Source organism: Lucilia sericata, unplaced genomic scaffold (assembly GCF_015586225.1).
Source record: "Lucilia sericata isolate MDLA Ls3-8-SP2 unplaced genomic scaffold, ASM1558622v1 Contig000000F_arrow, whole genome shotgun sequence".
NCBI classification, from domain to species: Eukaryota; Metazoa; Arthropoda; class Insecta; order Diptera; family Calliphoridae; genus Lucilia; species Lucilia sericata.
In genome coordinates, this window is record NW_023994042.1 from 2,902,330 (window position 1) to 2,921,525 (window position 19,196).

Here is a 19,196-nt window from a genome sequence, read left to right on the forward strand (position 1 = left end):
TATAGAAAAAAATTGTATACATATAATTCTCTATAGAAACAAATGTTGTACAATCAATTTTCTATAGAGGAAATTGTAATATACATAAATTTTTATAGAGAAAAGAGTTATACATAAATAATAAATAAATTTTACAAAAATAACTGTTATACGTATAATTTTTGAAGAGAAAATTTTATATAGAAATTTTTCATAGTAATATACCCAATTTTTCTATAGAGAAATAATAAATTTTAGAGTGCCGACTATAGAATACGTATGATCGAACTTAATACCCAGTAGTCGGCACCCCTATGCCGACAATAAGAATTCATAAAAAATTGTGTTCCTAATGGCGGCAGCGATTAAAATTACAAAAAAATATATTTTTAACTAACTTTTTCACTTTAAATTGAATATTTCAACTGTTTTCTTTCATTTAAATCAATTTTTGTCAAATAAATCATTTAATTTCATATAAATATTCACTTGTTTAAGGTGGCACTAAAACTAATTTTTTTTTAAGAAAACTGACAGTACTACAAATGCTGCTAAGCTGTCACTAAATAACGTCAAATATAGAGGAAATTAGTAATCCTACTTAAATTTACTCATTTCATAAAGCAAAAAGACCATATTTTCTATGAAATATAGATCAAACCTTAATAAATTTGTACAGCTTTTCTTATTTATTTACATTTTTATGTAAAAGATGCCGACTACTGGGTGATGCCGACATTAGGTGCATTTACCCTACATTCTTAGAGTTAGGTACCGGATGACAGTAGACTTAGGTACTTTTGACAACAGTTTCATTTCTTATTTATTCTTTGTTATAAACAATATATTTGCTTCCAAAATCCCACTTTCTGATCTCTCGAATTCCGTTTATATTTAAAATTGCAGAAAATTAAAAAACTAAACGTAGTTGAAAACTTAGCCGGCTTACAGTCGATTTTAAGCCGCCGCCGACATATTTGGTGTCAGTCGCCGAAACGAAAACTTTAGCATTAAAAAATACTATAACATGTAATTATTGAAAACATATTGGAAAAAATGGACGTCTAAAAAGTCTTCGTGTAAATTGCGACTTTATTTTAATTTGGCGCCTGATCACAACAGAACAAATCTCTATTTAAAAATGCCACAGGAAGTTCGTGTTTTGCAGTGTTTTAGTTGCAAGATATTCCAGGTAAAATGTATAAATATCAATTATCGATAATTAAATTATAAACAATTTTTTTTAGGTTGACATTGTTAAAAAAACCTCAAAGTGGCAATGTCGAGTTTGCAACATAAAGCAAACAGTTAGAAAGGAATGTTTTCGAGGTACTGCAAAGGAATGTCGTACTAAGGTGCAGCAATTAAATATGACAAAAGGTCAAAAATACAATGAATCAGTTAACAGTATTTTGGAGGTATTGGAAGCAGCAACTGATGGCAGTTTGTTAAAAAATGAAGATGTTCTCGATGGCACATACAATAACGCTGCTATTGATCAAGATCAAAAATTATCAACAAATGACATTTCACATAAAACTAGCGGTGAAACCAAAAAATATTGTCGCGGTATTATTAAGGCCGAGAAACAGAAACGTGATCAAGCAGTCAACAGCAATATGGAGGTGCTGGAAGCAGAAAATGATAATGATGTTAACTTGTGTCATACAAGCAATTGTTTTGCCAATAATGAAAAACACAGCTTATCAAAAGAGGACTTTTCATCTACATCTAGTAATGAAAATAATGTAATGTTCGACTTCTCGCAATCCAAAAAATGGACATCTCGTTCTGAAACAGTCCAAAATGCAAAGAAATCGAAGTGGGATAATTATGTATAAAATTAATAAAATAGAAAAACTAATATTAAAAGATAATAGATAATCTTTCACAATATTGCATCAACGTTGTAGACTTTAAGGTAAACTGGCTACACCTGATAAAAAATACAAAAACAAGTAATTTATAGAATTTCGATTCATTTAATTATTCCCATTACTTAAGCAATAGCGAACAAACAAAAAAAAAAAAAAAACGCTAAATGAAACAACCCTGTAGGAAATGTCAATATTAAAAATGTGCTTAATCGCTATTGACTTTGTCAGTAGTACTAGTGTCGAATTATACCCTATACAAGGCTTAGTGCTATTGACATTTAACATGTGCGTGTCATTGAAAATCCTCTAGTAACATTATGACTATTGACTCGGTATTGACTAGGTACTTCTCATGGATCCATATGGTGACATTAGAACCAGGAATTTACTAGTACATTTCTATATCGCGAGTCCATTCAGTTTTAATACAGACATTTTCTTAAGGAATATTGACATGTTTGTTGACAATGCCACTAGATATACACCACATCTTTGGTCTCTGTATTTTTTATATTGACACAGAAATGAAAGATTGGAGACATTTGAACTAGTACTGTTGACAAAAAGATATATGGACCCAGTCTGACTGCAGGGATGTCAATATTCCTTAAGAAAATGTCTGTATTAAAACTGAATGGACTCGCGATATAGAAATGTACTAGTAAATTCCTGGTTCTAATGTCACCATATGGATCCATGAGAAGTACCTAGTCAATACCGAGTCAATAGTCATAATGTTACTAGAGGATTTTCAATGACACGCACATGTTAAATGTCAATAGCACTAAGCCTTGTATGGGGTATAATTCGACACTAGTAGTACTGACAAAGTCAATAGCGATTAAGCACATTTTTAATATTGACATTTCCTACAGGGGAAATATCGCTTTATGTACTGTAATACCAATTTAACAGAATCACGATCTCGAGAATGACAGTAATTATAAAGACTAAGGAACACTTTTAAATAATATGGGCAATTTCGTGTCAAGTGACCCAACTCAAAAAATCGATTTGGGTGAAATTTGCACCAAGGTTAGTACTATTGGATAGTAGGCCATACGCAGAGGGAAAAAGAAATATACACGACTGGTACCAATTATGAAGTAAAAATTTTGATACAACTCAATTTTTCATCAAAATATATTATGTAATTTCATAATTTATAATTTTCTTTGCAAATTAACTTGAATTATACTATTTGCATCCGCTTTTGCATTCGCAAAAAATAAAATTTATTATTCGCTTTCGTTTTACTGGCATTCGCAACACCCTATTTAATTCTTTTAAATTTATTTTTTTTTTATTTGTAAAAATATGTACGTAAAAAAACACAATCTGTGTTCGAAAAAATTAAAAAATATGCAAAATATGCTATAAAATGTTATAAATATGCAAAATATATGCAATTTAAAGCAAAATATGCAATTTATGCATTTATAACAAAATATGCAACAACAACAAATCGATGCCATTTTGTTGAAAATTCTTTGATTCGAAAAGAAAACTAGTTAAAAGATATTTTGAGTAACTTAATACAAACATGCATTTGCATACTAATCCTTGCCCTGGTTATTACTTTTTGCAATTTTTGCGTACATATATCAAAAATACCATAGCAAAGTCTTATAGGACGTAAACGCGAAAAGTTCCCGCACCAAAGGCGACGATGAAGTTTTGTGTAAATATTAATTATTTAAATGAGAAAAATAAATATTTTTGCTAACATTTTTGCATTTATATTACATTCTCTTAAAGAGGATATTGTTATTTAAATTCCTGGAATGTAATTTCTAAGAAATCTAAAATATGAAAATTATTAAAATAATTTTAGTAAAAATCACGTACTAAAGCATTTTAGAAATTTCTTTCGGTGCGGTGCAAATTGATTTAAAAATAGCCTTTTGTTATCAGGACAGTATTAGCTACAAGGTAGTGCTGTGGTATTTTGCCACCCAAAAATAATTATAATCCTAATGTATACCATTCTGACGAAGGTGAGAACCCAATTAAAAATTAATATATTCCATTCACCGCATCAGCTTTTTGTGATGTGTGTTTGACGTTTATTTATTTTTGTAGTTGGGCATTATACGTTTACGCATTTATAATGCCCATCTGAACGCACTGCGCATCAGATGCAACAATTACATCAGCCATTTTTAGTATGAGAGTTTTGCTCATCAAAATTTCTGTGATGTATTTCAGACGGTACTGTGCAGCGCAGTGATGCATTCTCGAACAAGCCCTTGTATTATTGTACCCCTTGTCGTGCTCTCATCGAAAGGTAAAAAATCCCATTTTTATTTATTTATTTATTGTAGGATGTCAGTGGATAAGTTTTTTGTCTTTAGGACGATTTCTCAAGCCCGATTTCCTGTCATTGCTTACATTTTTAAACAGGAATGGTTAATGATTTTATACAGTTTAAAATTTTTAAGTAAATAAAATAGAATTCTTCCGTTGATTTTAATTCTGATTGAGTTTATTTTATTTAAAATTCAAGAGATTATATTTTAATGTTGGTTTTGTTGTCTTCAGTATCAACATACTACATACAAACATACATATAAATTAGTATGTTTTGTTCATACATACATAAGTTAATAATATTTTATTATAATGATCATGTTGATCAATAGATGTATCAATACATGGTAATACGGAATAAACATTATTGTTTAAATATAATGATGTATGCATACATATTTTATGTGTGTATCTAAAAAAAGATCTATTATTACTGATGGTTCAAAACTGAAAATTAAAACAAATCGTTCCGCACAATTATTGTAGTCCGGATACCAAAATGTTAACATATCTGCTCTGCTTCCTTTCATATTTTCTTTCCTTTCGGGAAACTCTAATTATAACGCATTATTATAAATTATTATGTGTAGATAAATATTTGTTTTAATATTATTATTGGTAACGTATTATATATTTATTTAAACGCTTAGGCAGCTGCATCGTTTCCATCTTTCTTAGGAATCTTTTCATCTGATGCACATTCTTCAGCATCTGCATTATTGCCTCCATCGCCGCCATCTGTATTGTCTTTGCCCTGAGAACGACGACGTTTGCGATTTATACGCCATGGACGTGATGGAAATTTTGGAGCTGGTAATTGATCCATACCAAGAACTTTATAGATTTGTCTGAAAGCCATGTAACGCAAGAATAGTTGTGCTGAAACGGTCAAGTCTTCTCGTTGCTGTTTAGACAAATCGTGAAGAGCGTCTTGTGGCTCCTTTTCGCATGGATCCAAGAGACCAGGACCGTTGATAAGGAAACCTGAAGCTAAGGCTTCCATTATGCGACGCAAACAATCACCAGGTGAAATGGGAAAACCTGCTGATGAAATGACTTTCTCAACCAATAATTCCATTGACCACTGCGGCAATGCCTGCCATGATTGTATACGTTGACAGAGATCACGTAAAATGCGTATAACCATTACGCATGATTGTAAACCGGTTGCTCTAGCTTGGAACCATTTGGCATGACGAAGTTCAGCAAGTGCCTGTTAAAAATTAAAAGATGTTTTGTTTAAAAAACCGGTCAATGTTTAATATTAAGAATTAAGTGGTGGTTGTAAAGAGCAATGTTTAAAGTTTAAGGAATACACTATAGATAGCTACGTTTTGGGATATAGAAGGAGCCTTTAAAAACATTAAGACAGAGGCTATTAGAGATTCGTTGCCCTAACGATATCCTGTTGTCGTTTCAGTATTTTATAGTAGGATTATCAACTCAACCTTAGGGGACAAATAGGTCAGAAGACGAGTTAACAGATGTTCACCTAAAATATTGTATGAAGTAGGTCTTATTGGTAACATAACATTTCCCCGACAGTGACATTATATTTTGATAATTATGGCCAAAGAATAATAAGAAGTTGGACTATGACATTGTTTTACAACAATAACATTTCCTTCTCTTCACAGACGAGTTCCGTGTAAATTCAACACACTTGTGAGAACTCAATTCTCTCACAATACTTCAAAACTTTTTCGCGAAAATACCGGGATATTAGTACTTGAACGACGTTTTTTCACAAACACATAACTATTTATTAATTTTTTACACAATTTTATCGCATTTAACAATCCCAAATATTTTTATTTTTCACAAACTAAAAAAATATTTTTTTAATTTTTTTGACAATTAATTTTTGTGTGTTGAAATTAAAATTGACAAAACAAAGTTGTATATTTTGGTATTGAAAATGAAAGAATTATTTAAAATAAACTTATTTTTTTTGCAAAAAAAGAGATTTTAAGTCCGAAAATATATTTATTAAATGTTTACTTATTAGATGTGGGCAAAATAAATTAAAAAATCTGCGAATGTAGAAATTTAAATGTTATTTATTTTTCCAAAAATTTTTATGTACGATTTTATGCAAGTATGTATGTTTGGAAAGTGTGGTGAAAGTGGTTGGAGCTCCAATACTAATACAAAAATTCTACCAATACATACTTAGAGTTAGGTACCGAATGACAACTCCTTTACGTACCAACTGACAAGCCCCAATTTCTTTATATTCTTTGATTATGGCTCTAATATGTTATGTAATACATTCTAACATTGCGTTAGACCGCTAAAGTGAGCACACAGGAATTCTGTAGAATGTGTGGGGATGTAGATGAGCTGGAAGCAGTATAGTACATTATTGCCCCTATTATGGTTTGCAACTCAACTCAGTTGACTTTTTTTTTTAGTATTATGAGTGTGTGCCAATCGGTAACAATTTACTTGAAAATGTAAATTTTTGATAGATATGAGGTGAATAAAATTTTACTAGCTCATGGGGCAATATAAATTTTTGACAAATGAAAAGAAAAATTTGAAAATACAAAAAATAAGATATTTTATAATTTTAGTTTATAATACATTTGTGATTGTACAAATTTATTTTAATAATAAATAAATCAATAAAAGTGTTTCATTTATTAAAATAAATGCAGATTTTCTTGTGAAATTAGTGGCAATTGTAAAAATTTAATGTAATCAAAAAAGATATCGTTTGGCACAGCAAAATGTAAAAATGTTCCCACCATAGGAAATTTAAAGAAAAACTTTACTTTGTTTTATTTAAAAAATTTATTCTAAACAATTGAGTTGTAACTTTTAATAAGTTGTAATTTTTTCAAAAAAGTTGTAATAAATTTCAACTTGAAATTCTAAGTTGTTATCGATAATACAAAACAGCAAAATTTCAACTAAAGAAGAGTTGAATTGTAAACCATAATAGGGGCATATATACAGAAGTCCGAGACTACAGTCTCAGGTTAGGTACATACTAGATTCGTAGATGAACTTTTCGAATGTTGCTAATTATGAATTGAGATGTACAGGGGAATAAGTTGGTTATTAAGGAACCTTCTACGGTAAACACAAATCTGTAACTACTTCTACAGATTTGGATTCTGTTTCGCTATTTCTGTATCTTTACCTTGCTTATCAGAGTAAAATTTTGATCGAAAAAAGGTATTCCAACATGACATGGAATCGTAACAAAAAGAAGAAGCAATTTAACGTTCATATTCAACCGCTATTGAAGGATTTTACTCAGGATAGTGTCCTTGTTGGTTTGGTAATAATGGTAGGTTTATTATAATACTATTTACATCAACACAACAACAGAATGTATTTATTTTAAATATACAGTATTATTCGAAACCTAAGCAACTTTTTTTGGCATTGTATACAAAGTGCTATATTTTCTATTTTAATTGATTTATTCAAAATTATATAATTGATAATAATAACATTATGTGTCTACATTATAATAACAACAAAAAAAGTTTATTTCCATTTCGCCGTGAGTTACAAGAAAATAATAACTGAATTAACTTTTTGATCTTCTTATGAAAATCTTTGGTCCTTTTGAGTTCCAAATACCTTTATGGAATAGATTAGTTACTAGTGTAGTTCGTAATGAATCCCAAGCGGATTTTAAGCTGCAATGTTTTTTAAAACTGTGAGTTTCGACCCAGCGCTTCAGAATGCCGAACAGCATCTCTAAGGGACTTGAGTCCGGAGATGTTGATGGACAATCAAATAATTTGGGTCCCATTACTCGATAACTACTCTTAGATCAACTTTGCCAAAGGTTTTTTCACTATCATGCTGAAAATCGCAATAAAGTAAGTTGTTCTGTCCGTTGTTCTCAATCATACAATTCATATTGTTGGCGAAAAACGTCCCAAGAAGAAAAACAATCCAACTCTGTTTGTGTTTCAACATCAGGACTAACCCTTCTCTTCAAAAAGCATGGCCACACCCTTAAACTTTTGCTCTCCATTCATTATTGGGCCTTCTCTAAAAGGATATGTTATAATATTTCCTTCAGCCTTTGAGCCTCACATACTCTGTCTGAATTTAAGAAGGAAAATGTGGGCCTGTTTATAAATAAAACTGTTTTTTATTAGTCTTGCGTAATCTATTTCAATATTCTACCCAAAACTGTACAAAATTTGTGAAAAAATCGAATTTCTTTAAGAAAATCTGTGCCATGTCACTGCGGGATTCATATGCGGTTATATGATCGTACATTAAAGGCTTAAAAAAACATGGAGGTCAAACAATTAAGGTTGTGGGCAAGATTTTTGGTGAGTAGAGTAAGTCCTGATGTTGAAATACAAATGAAATTGGATTGTTTTACTTTCTGGGACATTTTTGGCCAATAAAATGAACCATATGATTAAGTACATTGAACAGAACAACTTACTTTATTGCGATTTTCAGCATGATAATTAACCAAAACCTTTGGCAAAGTTGATCTAAGAGTAGTTATCGAGTAATGAGGCCCAAATTATTTGATTGTCCATCAAAATCTCCGGACTCAAGTCCCTTAGAGATGCTGTTCGGCATTCTCAAGCGCTGGGTCGAAACTCGCAGTTTTAGAAAACATTGCAGCTTGCGAATGGCTTAAAATCCGCTTGGGATTCATTTCGAATTACACTAGTAACTAATATATTCCATAAAGGTGTTTGGAACTCAAAAGGACCAAAGAGTTTCATAAGAAGATCAAAAAGTTGCTTAAGTTTCGAACAGCTATTTATGGAGTTAATTCAGTTATTATTTTCTTGTAATTCACAGCCAAATGGAATTAAACTTTTGTTGTTGTTATTATATATCAATTAAAATAGAAAATATAGCACTTTGTATACAATGCCAAAAAAAGTTGCTTAGGTTTCGAACAATACTGTATGTGCAAGATTTACCATTAAAAAAACGTCTAGTATACAATATCAAGGAAACAAACTGCCACAATAATTAGGTTTGTTTACAAAAATAAATAAAAAAGTTTACATTTTTGGCCGTGTATAATTCGGGTCGTCCCAGAGCAGAGATCCAATAGTCGTGGTATGGTCTCATGAAGTTTGGAAATTACAATTTTGGAGACAGAACGTAAACATCTTTTTAGTTTCCAAACACAAAACAATATGTCTACCAGATTTTAAGAAAAGGCAATAATGTCTCAAACAGGAGGTAACATAAAGAATGTTGTAAAAATCCTATAATGAATGCTAAAATCTAGTTGTGTTAAAATATTTCGAAACTTTCATTGATTTTGTAATAAACTTTAAAACTTCACATTGAATTTAATTTAAAAATCAGAGTTTACAAAAAGGAGCTCACGATTTCCTCAAAAATGTCGGAATAAATATAATAATTTTCAATTATTTTTAGTCGTCTCTTACCTTTAGACATGGTTCTCGTGGCAATAAAGCTGCATCACCAGAGCCACTGTTATTTGTCGAAGTATTCTCAACTTTTCCACCATCCGGAGATTCACGCAATAATGGTGAAGTCAATGAAATTTTAACAGATACTGCCTCATCTTGAACTAAAACTGCTGATTCGTCTATTAATACTTCAACTTTGTAATCAACAGGGTTTTCACCTACAAATCAAATAAAGCAAAAATATAGGTATTATTTTACATTTTCTTAAATAAAGATATTCCTTGTTAAATACATAATTAATTAGCTAACAAAAAAAAAAAAAAAAAAAAAAAACAGTCTTCTTATACCCACATGAATGCAATAATTTCTATTCATCATATCAAATCAAAATAATACACTTAGGTAATATCATAAACTGATTGATAAAAATAAAAAGCTGTCAATTATATATCATTCATTTGAGTATGAAAAACTGTACTGTAGACTAAGCAAATAACTACAAAAAAGTGGAAAAAAGCAACGGCTAGATTTAGAAATTTATATTAAAAATTCACGTTACGCTGTCATATTTTGGATAAGTTTTTAAAAGTATTCCATGCGTAGACATGAATTACATAATATAATTTTTCAAATCTCAATGTCATGTATTGCGTTACCTTTAACCCAATTTTATCTTAAGTAAATATTTGTAAAAAGAGTTGCAAAAAAATAAAACATATATGTATTTATGTCTATAAAACACATAGTTAAAAACACACATGATTTCAGCTAATTCAATTTATCAAACACACAACATTTGCGGAAAATTTGAGCAAAAAACTTTCCCAATTCGGTTATAAATTGATTTAGATTAGAGATATTTTTCTACTGATATTTAACTATCGAATTTGTGCGCAATTTTAATAAACATTTCTAAAGTATTGAAAAATATAAACACACCAATTTATCGGATCCTTTCAAGAATTTGGCAAACTGTGTAACTACTAAGTATAATGGTTTTGAAGAGAATTTATATTTATTTGTTCCAAAATTTCACCTTCAAAACTGGTTCTGGATATAACTTTTCCCCAAATCATATTATAGAACATTCTGAATGTATGGCCCAAATTATCTCAATCGTGAACGAGTAAAATTCATAGTAATTTTCCATTTTGAGATAATCGAACTAGAAATCTAGTGTATTTTAGCTAAATTTAGATACGAAACATTTTTCGAACACTTATGAGGTTATTCAGCCCCAGTTCTTTGTTTTTGTTCGAAATTATCACGAAATTAGGAGCCGAATTAACGCATTCGATAAAGAGTGTCATATTCTGAAATAATAGATTACAATAATTTTACCTGATAAGAAATGATGTAATTTGGTAAGCTTTATAAACAACAACACTTAGTAATAGTTCTAGAACTAGTTCACTATTAATAATACTAAAAAAAATTAAAAAAATATTTTTTGAATTATTTTTGAATTATTTAATTGTTTTATTGAACTAACAAAATTGTTCTATTGCACTAATGTAGAACCACAAAATTTTAATTTTTTAATAGTTTTTTTAGAATAACATACATTGAACGAATTAAAAGAGTTCTAAAAGATTCCTGTCTAAAAATCCAAGGAGATTCTAAAGTGATTTTTAAGCAGAACTTCTTTTAGAATCAGCGACATTTAGGAATAACTTGGCAATTGTTACAATCAATTTAATATTGCTTAAAAATCGCATTAAAATATTAAAAATTGGATATCTGTAAAAAAATAGATTTCGTAAAATTAATGTTATCTATTTTGAGGCCGCCATTCAAAATTTTGTTGATAAATTTATTTCCATTGTGTGAGTATCCGGCATTTAAAGCGAAAATAGCGCAGTAGTGAGCCGTTAAAATTGTGTGAATGCATCGTGCTAACAAGAGATATTAAGATTAAAATGTTGTCCTTTATTCATAACAAGAGATTTTAAGATTAAAATGTTGTCCTTTATTGATAATTGATCATTTGGATAGCACAAACATATGGTTTCAATAGAACAGTGCCATATGTCACAGGAAACAATGAATTTTATTGCAAACTAAATTTCCCAAACACATAAATTTATGTGCTAATTGACCGCTCTGATTATGACATTTAACTCCAATGGATTTTGTGCGGAAGATATATCCCAGTATTCATAAAGATATTAATCGTCTATTTTATACTTATTACGCATATTTTCAATACAAAATTTCTATATAAAACCAGAGCAAATTGAATCGATTACAAGCTTAAAACTCAAAATCCGTGACAAAGCTAACGAAATATTTTAATATGCATCATTTACAACTGCCATAACTCAAAATTTTCTTTTTTTAACTGAGTAATAAAAATATGTCCCTTACTAAAAGTTTTTCGAACAGTTTAATCTTTTAAAAAAAATCTATTTTTTCGATGGCGGATTAAAATGCCAACTCTTAGAAACTAACTCTGCTGCAAAAAAGTGATTTTACAATCAAAATACCAAATTTTGCTGCTAAAAAAATATTTGGACATCTAATTTAAAATACTCTTTACGCTAAACTATAAATATGATTTTGTACCCTTGAGAAAATTTCTTACGTTTTTTGTCAACTTCTTTAGATGTTTTTAACTAGTTTACTAGAAACAAATATCTAATTATTCTTCAAATAGTTTCAAATTGGTCATTTTGGATAAATTTTACGAGACAATTAAAAGTTTGCTTCCCCACCAAAATGCAAATATTTTTTTGCATTAATACTTTAGTCGATCAAAATTTTTTGAACGATATTTAATATTTTTCTTTCTAATAAATTTATAGTATTTACACCATTAATATCGATTGCAAGTATTTTACCTTCGGGAGTGTCTTCATTTCATTTATGTTTAAAAATTATTCGAATTAGTTTACTTTAACCATAATTTTGAACTAGATAAAGATATCTTAGAACTAGATCGAAATAATACCAAGTGATAATAATTTACATTTCCCTTTTTGCAACTCTGTTTACATGATTCTTTCTACATATGTATTGTATGTACATCTAAGAGCATCGTGAAAAACATTGACCGAAATTGTTTATGTCATTTGGGCAACACTTTTAAAAAAAATGAAAAAATTTATACACGACAACCATTTCAGAGAGAAATAAATATAATAATTGAATGAATATATATTAAAAATATATATTGTGTGCCGTATCGGAATGCCATTGTAAAATTTCGGTCTCAATTTTCATTTGATTTTTCGATCATATTCTTCTTTTGCAATAAAACAATATAATGAATGGACATTATATTGTTGCTTCTTTAGTTATGAATCAATCACACAAATTTTAAGCAAATCGGAATTGGCTCGAAAGCTGAGCTAAAGTATGAGAAGAGTAGAAAGCAATATAGAATTAATTTTGAAAACCATTGCTTGATTTGTGTGATCAGTTTTAGAATTGACGATTAATTTATTAATCAATCGATCAATATTCAAAGGACTTTATTTACACAAAGTTTTTTGATAATTACATGTATTTACTTTTTTTCGGTTTTATTGCATTTATTACGAGTGTTTTATTGAAATCATTACGAACACGAATAAAATAAAGACGTAGCAGTGAACGCGTTTGTCGAACGAATTGGTCAAATTTATTTATAAAACGGAGGAGTTACGATAGTTCCTTGAGTTATAGTGAAAGAGATAGCGAGAGATTTAGACCCCCTAAACTTTGTATAAATATATTCCTTTGTGATAGTTTTATTTATCTTAACACGGTCCACGGACTTGTGAGACACGAAGAGTACTTGTGTTACCGTTAAAAGTCCTTTATCCAGTTAAAAGTCCTTTATAGAGAATGTACATGGGAGACAGTGTTATTTTAAACCGATAATAGTAGTTGGTTGGTATGTGGGTTGTTTAGAAGCAATCTCAACATGGCCAGTATGAAATCATCCTGTGAAAAAGAGCTGAAAACACCAAATACAAAATTTTTGTTTGTTTATTTTGTCGTTGCATTTTAATATTTTTTTGTTTTGTTTTTGTTAATGCCACCACATTTTCACTTTTTTACACTACTTTTTCCATACAAATTGCCATCGTATATTCTAAGATCACTCACTCACTATTCTATGAAAATGTTATAAGAAATTCTTATAATAGCGATTTCATTTTGATTTGAGTTTCGAACAAAAACAAATAAACAAACAAGTTCATAAGAATCATTTCGAAAAGTACATTATTGAAATGATTGCATGTATGTATATGTAAGTAAATGGAATAGTTATTATATTTTTTTAATTTCATGCATTTCAAGCTATTTCTTTGGAAAAAGTTGCCCAGAAAAAAGGCTCGTGTTTGGTTCATTCTATGAAAGAATTATCAAGAATGGCGCCACTTTAGCCTTTTTGTTTGTAATTTTTATTAAGCACATGTAAAATTATGATATATTTTTTTAAAAAGGGTTACTTTTGAAATCGAATTAGTATGTATAATTTTTAATTTACCTGCAACCTCTTTCAGTTTTTCTGGCAATTCAGCAGCGACTCCCTTTAAAAGTCCAACCGTAGGTTTCTCCGAACAGAGTACGACCAATTCGACGGCATTATCTCCTTGCAAGAGTAATCCCTTGGCTAAGAATCCAACACGCATAACTCCCTTTAATATGCGAACATTTCCAGAGTCGGCCTCCTTTTGAAAGGACAGCATTTGGTTGTCACGTCCGTCCTTAACTGCACTGCTATCATTTTTCTCCTTTTTAGCTGATGATGGTCCACTATCGTTGGGATTTTCAGCAAGGCTGTCAGAAACATATTTTAATGCACGTTCAGTATGGGAAACAATACGTTGAATAAGCTGCAATTCTTCTTCCTTTGGATAGATTTGTGCATGACGAGCGATGGCATGGCGATCATCATTACTTTCCGGACGGCGAATGCTGGCACCACCAGGAATCATGCCAAAGAATGGTGGCGGTCCATTACCCATACGGCCGCCAAAACCACGTTGATTACCTGTTAATAAAGTACATAAAGAAATTAATTACAAATAAATTGTTTTATTATTATGTTTAAACATCTTTTATATTATGTTCGTAGATTATGTTCTATTTTAATGATTAGAATATATTTGCATTTCTTTTAAAAATATAGATTTATAGATTTTTTAATGCTTATAAATTCGGAATTTCGAACATTTATTAAAAATCTTAATCTAGAGATTATTTCATTCCTAAATATATACTTAGATGTACATATCGCTCATTTACTACAAGACCGCCAAAAATTAGGACATTATACTATTTTTTTAAATAACTTTAAAGCAGATCTACTGATTTAAAAAATAAAATCTGATATTTAATAATGTCAGAAATTATTTATATAAAAGTTATAGTTGATCATTATATTGACATATTTTTCTAAAATTTTTCAACTCACCTCCAAAACTGCGTGCTAGCCAGTTATTATAATCATACTCGTCATCGAACTGTGCACGTCGACGTTGTTCATCACCCCAATATGCCTGCTTATCGCCAAAGTTTGAATTCTGACCTCGATGAGAATTCATCAGAGCTCGTTGAGCCCTAGCTTCAGCTAAACGACGTTGCCGTGGTGTTGGCTTGAAGTCCACCACTAGATCTGGCTGAACTTTACGTTTGTATTGCAAACGATGACGTCGTCCCTTCATGTGCATTTCCTTAGCATTTGGATCGTTGAATTTGCAATCGCACAACTTGCAGTTGAAGCTAAGAATTTTACCCTCTTCATCTTTAACTTCTTCGATGAATTCTCCGCCCACGGGTTTAATGTTGTCGGTATTTTCATGATTACTGGCATCATCCGCATTATCTAAAAAAGTAAAAATCTTAAATAAAATAAACATTCTATTAAACAAAATATTTACCATCCATTTTATCATTTTCAGTTGGATTTTCTTCTTCATCACCACCTGTCTTAGGTGTTGTGCCGGCAGCAGAACCGCCAGCGGGAACAAAGTTTATTTTAGACAACTTCTTTGGTTCCTCCGATGGAATGGGCTTTCCCAATTTTTGGTGCAATTTCACTACCTTTTGATGCTTGGCTCCACGGACGTGAGCGGCGTAGGCATCTGTGCCGGTACAAGTAACATCGCAAAGTTCGCAATGATAATTATTACCTCGATTCTGCGAGGTAGTTTGTGCACTAGCCTGCATTTTAAGTGATGCCTCACGTTTCTTATGTTTCTGACCTTCCAAATGTTCACGATAGGTTTGCGGTCCAGCGCAAGATATTTTACAAACCTCGCAATAGTGCAGTTGTTGCGGCCTGGGAGCTTGTTTTGGCCGTGATACTTTGTTTCCAGGACCACCGGGACCACCTTTGCGATATGGCGGCCAGTTTCCAGAAGCACCTGCGGAACCATTAGACTTGGCTGGATTACCAGTACCAGGTTGTTGTTGCTGAGCCACATACATAGAAGCAGCACTGTAGAGTGCAGCATCATAATTGGAATAGGATCCAGGTGCTGTAGTCACAGCGGTTCCAGGCAATTTCCCAGGACCCCCAGCGCCACTTTTATCTTTGCCAACCGTAGGTTTTGTACCAATTGGGGTCACATTTTTAACCGGCGGAGCCGAGTAGTGAGTCTTGGAGACCGTAGGCGCAACAGCGGTGTTGTAGTTGGAGGCCGCCTGCTGATAAAATGTTTTAGACGAGTCATATGCCTGCAATGGCGTACGACTATAGTCACTGCCACTATATCCTGCATAACTTGCAGCAGCAGCTCCGGCTGCACCTCCAGCTGCGTAACTACCGCTGCCAGCAGCTACAGCCGACTGATAGGCGGCGGCGTTGGCATAAGTGGCGTTGGTTACAGCCGGATACGAAACTGAATTGGAACTATATGCGCCCGGTGTACCCGTCGAATTGTACTGGGTACCGCCGTAACTAAACCCGGTGTAATTATTGGCCATGATTATCTACAGACACACAGACACAAAAATATACAATATATAGATGATGATGATGTAGGAACTTAACAACAAGAACAATCACAAAACAATTCAATAAATATTTTACAAGAATAAAATTTTACTTTTCTCTTTTATATTTGTATTCGAATTACAAAGTCCTCGACGCAACGAAGGCAACGGTATCGACGTAACGACCACCACTACTGCAGCGACTGCTTTAAACTCTGTTATACACACACGAAATATTTCTGTTCAAGAACGTACTTTTTCTATATTCTTGCCGGAAACGCCGGTCAAATTAGCAATTTGCGTCAAGTAGTCTCCGATTTTATTTATTGACTCGATCAATAAATCATATAAATTATTTTCTCTTTTCTTACCTGAAAATAAAAAGAAAAATTTCGTACATATATTTATCACATCATTAACAATTGCAATGCACTTTTTTATGTATATTTTTCACTGTGTGTGCGATTTGATTCCACCACCGCACCGCCATCATTTTTATTGGTTTTTCAATCTGTTTTTTTTTTTTCTAGATGTCATTTAGATATTTCTTCACTAAATTTTTATAGCAAATCTCCCCAAAATTAATTTATAAATATTTTGTAGAGAATATAATTTTCTGTTTTTCTAGTATGTTATGAATTGTTGCAAAATAATTATATATTTACCAATTATTTTTAATTCGAATCTTTTGGAAAAAAAAATTGCGTGAACTCCTGAAAATGCTTCTGAACCGATGACAGAGACCTACGCTGATAAATATTAACGGCGGCGGCGGCTGACACTAAAAATATTGGCGGCGGCTTAAAATCGACTGTAAGCCGGCTAAGTTCTCAAATAGTTAAATTTTAAAATTTTCAAAGATTTTAAATAAAAACGGAATCCGAGAGATAAAAAATTAAGATTTTGTATATAATTTATATTAAAATGGAGCAAGCACATAAGTTGTGCAAGAAATTAGGCTGAGATGAAAAAGAATTTAAAAATTAAAAAAAAATATATATATATTTTAAAAAATTTGATTAGATCTTAATTATTAAAAACAAATCCTTTCACCAAGTTTTATGATGATCGTCCCAGTAGCTCGTTTCTGTAATTTTCTCAAATCGAGAAAAAACTTAAAATATAATAGTCTTCCAGTTTTTAACAGTGTGACTCAGATTATTTTTGAACTGTACTCATTAAAATTTAATAAGAACTATTTAAATTTCTTGTATTTATCCTGTTTTACACAAGATGATCATGCATTTTTCGGCAGATTTTCACGATGCGAGAATTACAGAAACGGGGCACTGGTGGACTGCTTTGGATAAAAGTGTAATATCAAACTACTACAGGGAGTTCAGTGTACATGCTGCTTGGGTATAAGTGGTGCTATGTGTACTACTTCAACCAAAGCTCTGGAAACGTTGCTAGATATTCCACCTATTGAAACATATTTAAGATATGAGGCGGCGCTTACAGCCGAACGTCTCTTTACTTTAGGCGAACTGGCCAAAAGCTGTTATAGCACACGTCATCAATGTATATTGGACACATTGGAAGGTTATACACAATCATCGGACGTGCCTGATCGCATGCCAGACACAGAATATGTCGGAAACTTTGAAACGATAGAATGAATAAGTAGAATGTCTTGGTCAAGCGGAACATTAGAGCAAATACCAGTATAAAATGGGTGAGAGAATCCCATAAGAAATCTCCTCAAAATGAGCAAGTCTGAAGTTAGTATGATGGTACGTATTCTGAGTGGACACACAGGATTACGAGCACATCTATGCAGAATTGGACGTGCGGATTCAGACGAATGTATAGCATGTGGAGAGGACAGTGAAATTCTGGAGCACTTTATTTGCCACTGTCAAGCTTTCGTAGATCCAAGTATCTTGGAAGTGATGTTATTCCGGAAATAACATTCCTGACTAACACTGATTAGAAAATTCTTAGGAATTACGTCCATTTAACTGTGTTTCTGAACACTGAAAAATAATATACTCAGTGGCCTAGGTGTATTTCTTCGACGTACTGTACATCCTCTTATCAACCTAACCTAATGATGGGCTCCCACTACGATATTGCAACTTTTTGTAATAAAATGTTTATTACTTAAATAGGGAGAAAAATGTACCAAAAGGGGGAAAACGGGAAATTTGATTTTATTCAAACTCACAATTTTAAATATATTTGGTGAAATTGTTAGATTTAGTAACACTAAATATACCAGTGGAGTGTTACTTGGAACTCCGGTACAAAGGATTATTTTTTGGTACTTTTTCTTTTTTAACTGCTACTTTTTGTGTTTTTTATAATATGATCCTAAAAACATGATATTAAGCATGTGGAGTCCGGAGTTAATTAGAACCAATAAAAGGGGACTTTTTGGTACTTTTTCGTTCTTTAAAGGGTAATTTTTGAATTTTCCATAATATTAAACCTAGAAACGTGAAATTAAACATGTAGTGCCTCGAGTAAGTGAGTATTATAAATAATGTTGGTTTTGATATGTTGGTTAAATAAAAATAATTTATTTATAATAATTTAAAAAGAAAATTTAAGACAAGTTTGTCTATGAAAAGTTTACAAGAGAGTTAAGAAATATTCAATTAATATTTCAAATACTAAAAACATAAGTCTATGATTGCTTTTCTACAATACCCCTTCTCAATCATGCAATCCTAAACAATTACAAAGTTTAACAAATCTACAATTATCTAAA

The 19,196-nt window shown here is 31.4% G+C and overlaps 2 protein-coding genes across 6 annotated transcripts; one reads left to right on the forward strand and one right to left on the reverse strand.

Moving 5' to 3' along the window:
* Positions 1-976: 976 nt before the first annotated feature.
* LOC119599640 lies at positions 977-1,970 on the forward strand. The gene is made up of 2 exons (XM_037949538.1): positions 977-1,171; positions 1,227-1,970. The coding sequence occupies exons 1-2, from the start codon at positions 1,121-1,123 to the stop codon at positions 1,818-1,820; spliced, it is 645 nt and encodes a 214-aa protein (XP_037805466.1). The 5' UTR covers positions 977-1,120; the 3' UTR covers positions 1,821-1,970.
* A 2,344-nt stretch (positions 1,971-4,314) lies between these two features.
* LOC119616471 (zinc finger RNA-binding protein) lies at positions 4,315-17,237 on the reverse strand. Of its 5 annotated transcripts, XR_005231081.1 has the most exons (8): positions 17,149-17,237; positions 16,597-16,854; positions 15,427-16,480; positions 14,961-15,371; positions 14,031-14,537; positions 13,341-13,493; positions 9,569-9,771; positions 4,315-5,379 (listed from the first exon to the last, which is right to left on the reverse strand). XR_005231081.1 is itself a non-coding variant. In XM_037972862.1 (7 exons), the coding sequence occupies exons 3-7, from the start codon at positions 16,472-16,474 to the stop codon at positions 4,813-4,815; spliced, it is 2,736 nt and encodes a 911-aa protein (XP_037828790.1). In that variant the 5' UTR covers positions 16,475-16,480; positions 16,597-16,854; positions 17,149-17,237; the 3' UTR covers positions 4,315-4,812. The 5 variants fall into 5 exon arrangements, 3 of the variants coding, with proteins under 3 accessions (XP_037828790.1, XP_037828870.1, XP_037805269.1); XR_005231082.1 differs by having other exon boundaries at positions 15,427-16,854; XM_037972862.1 differs by lacking the exon at positions 13,341-13,493.
* Positions 17,238-19,196: the final 1,959 nt, after the last annotated feature.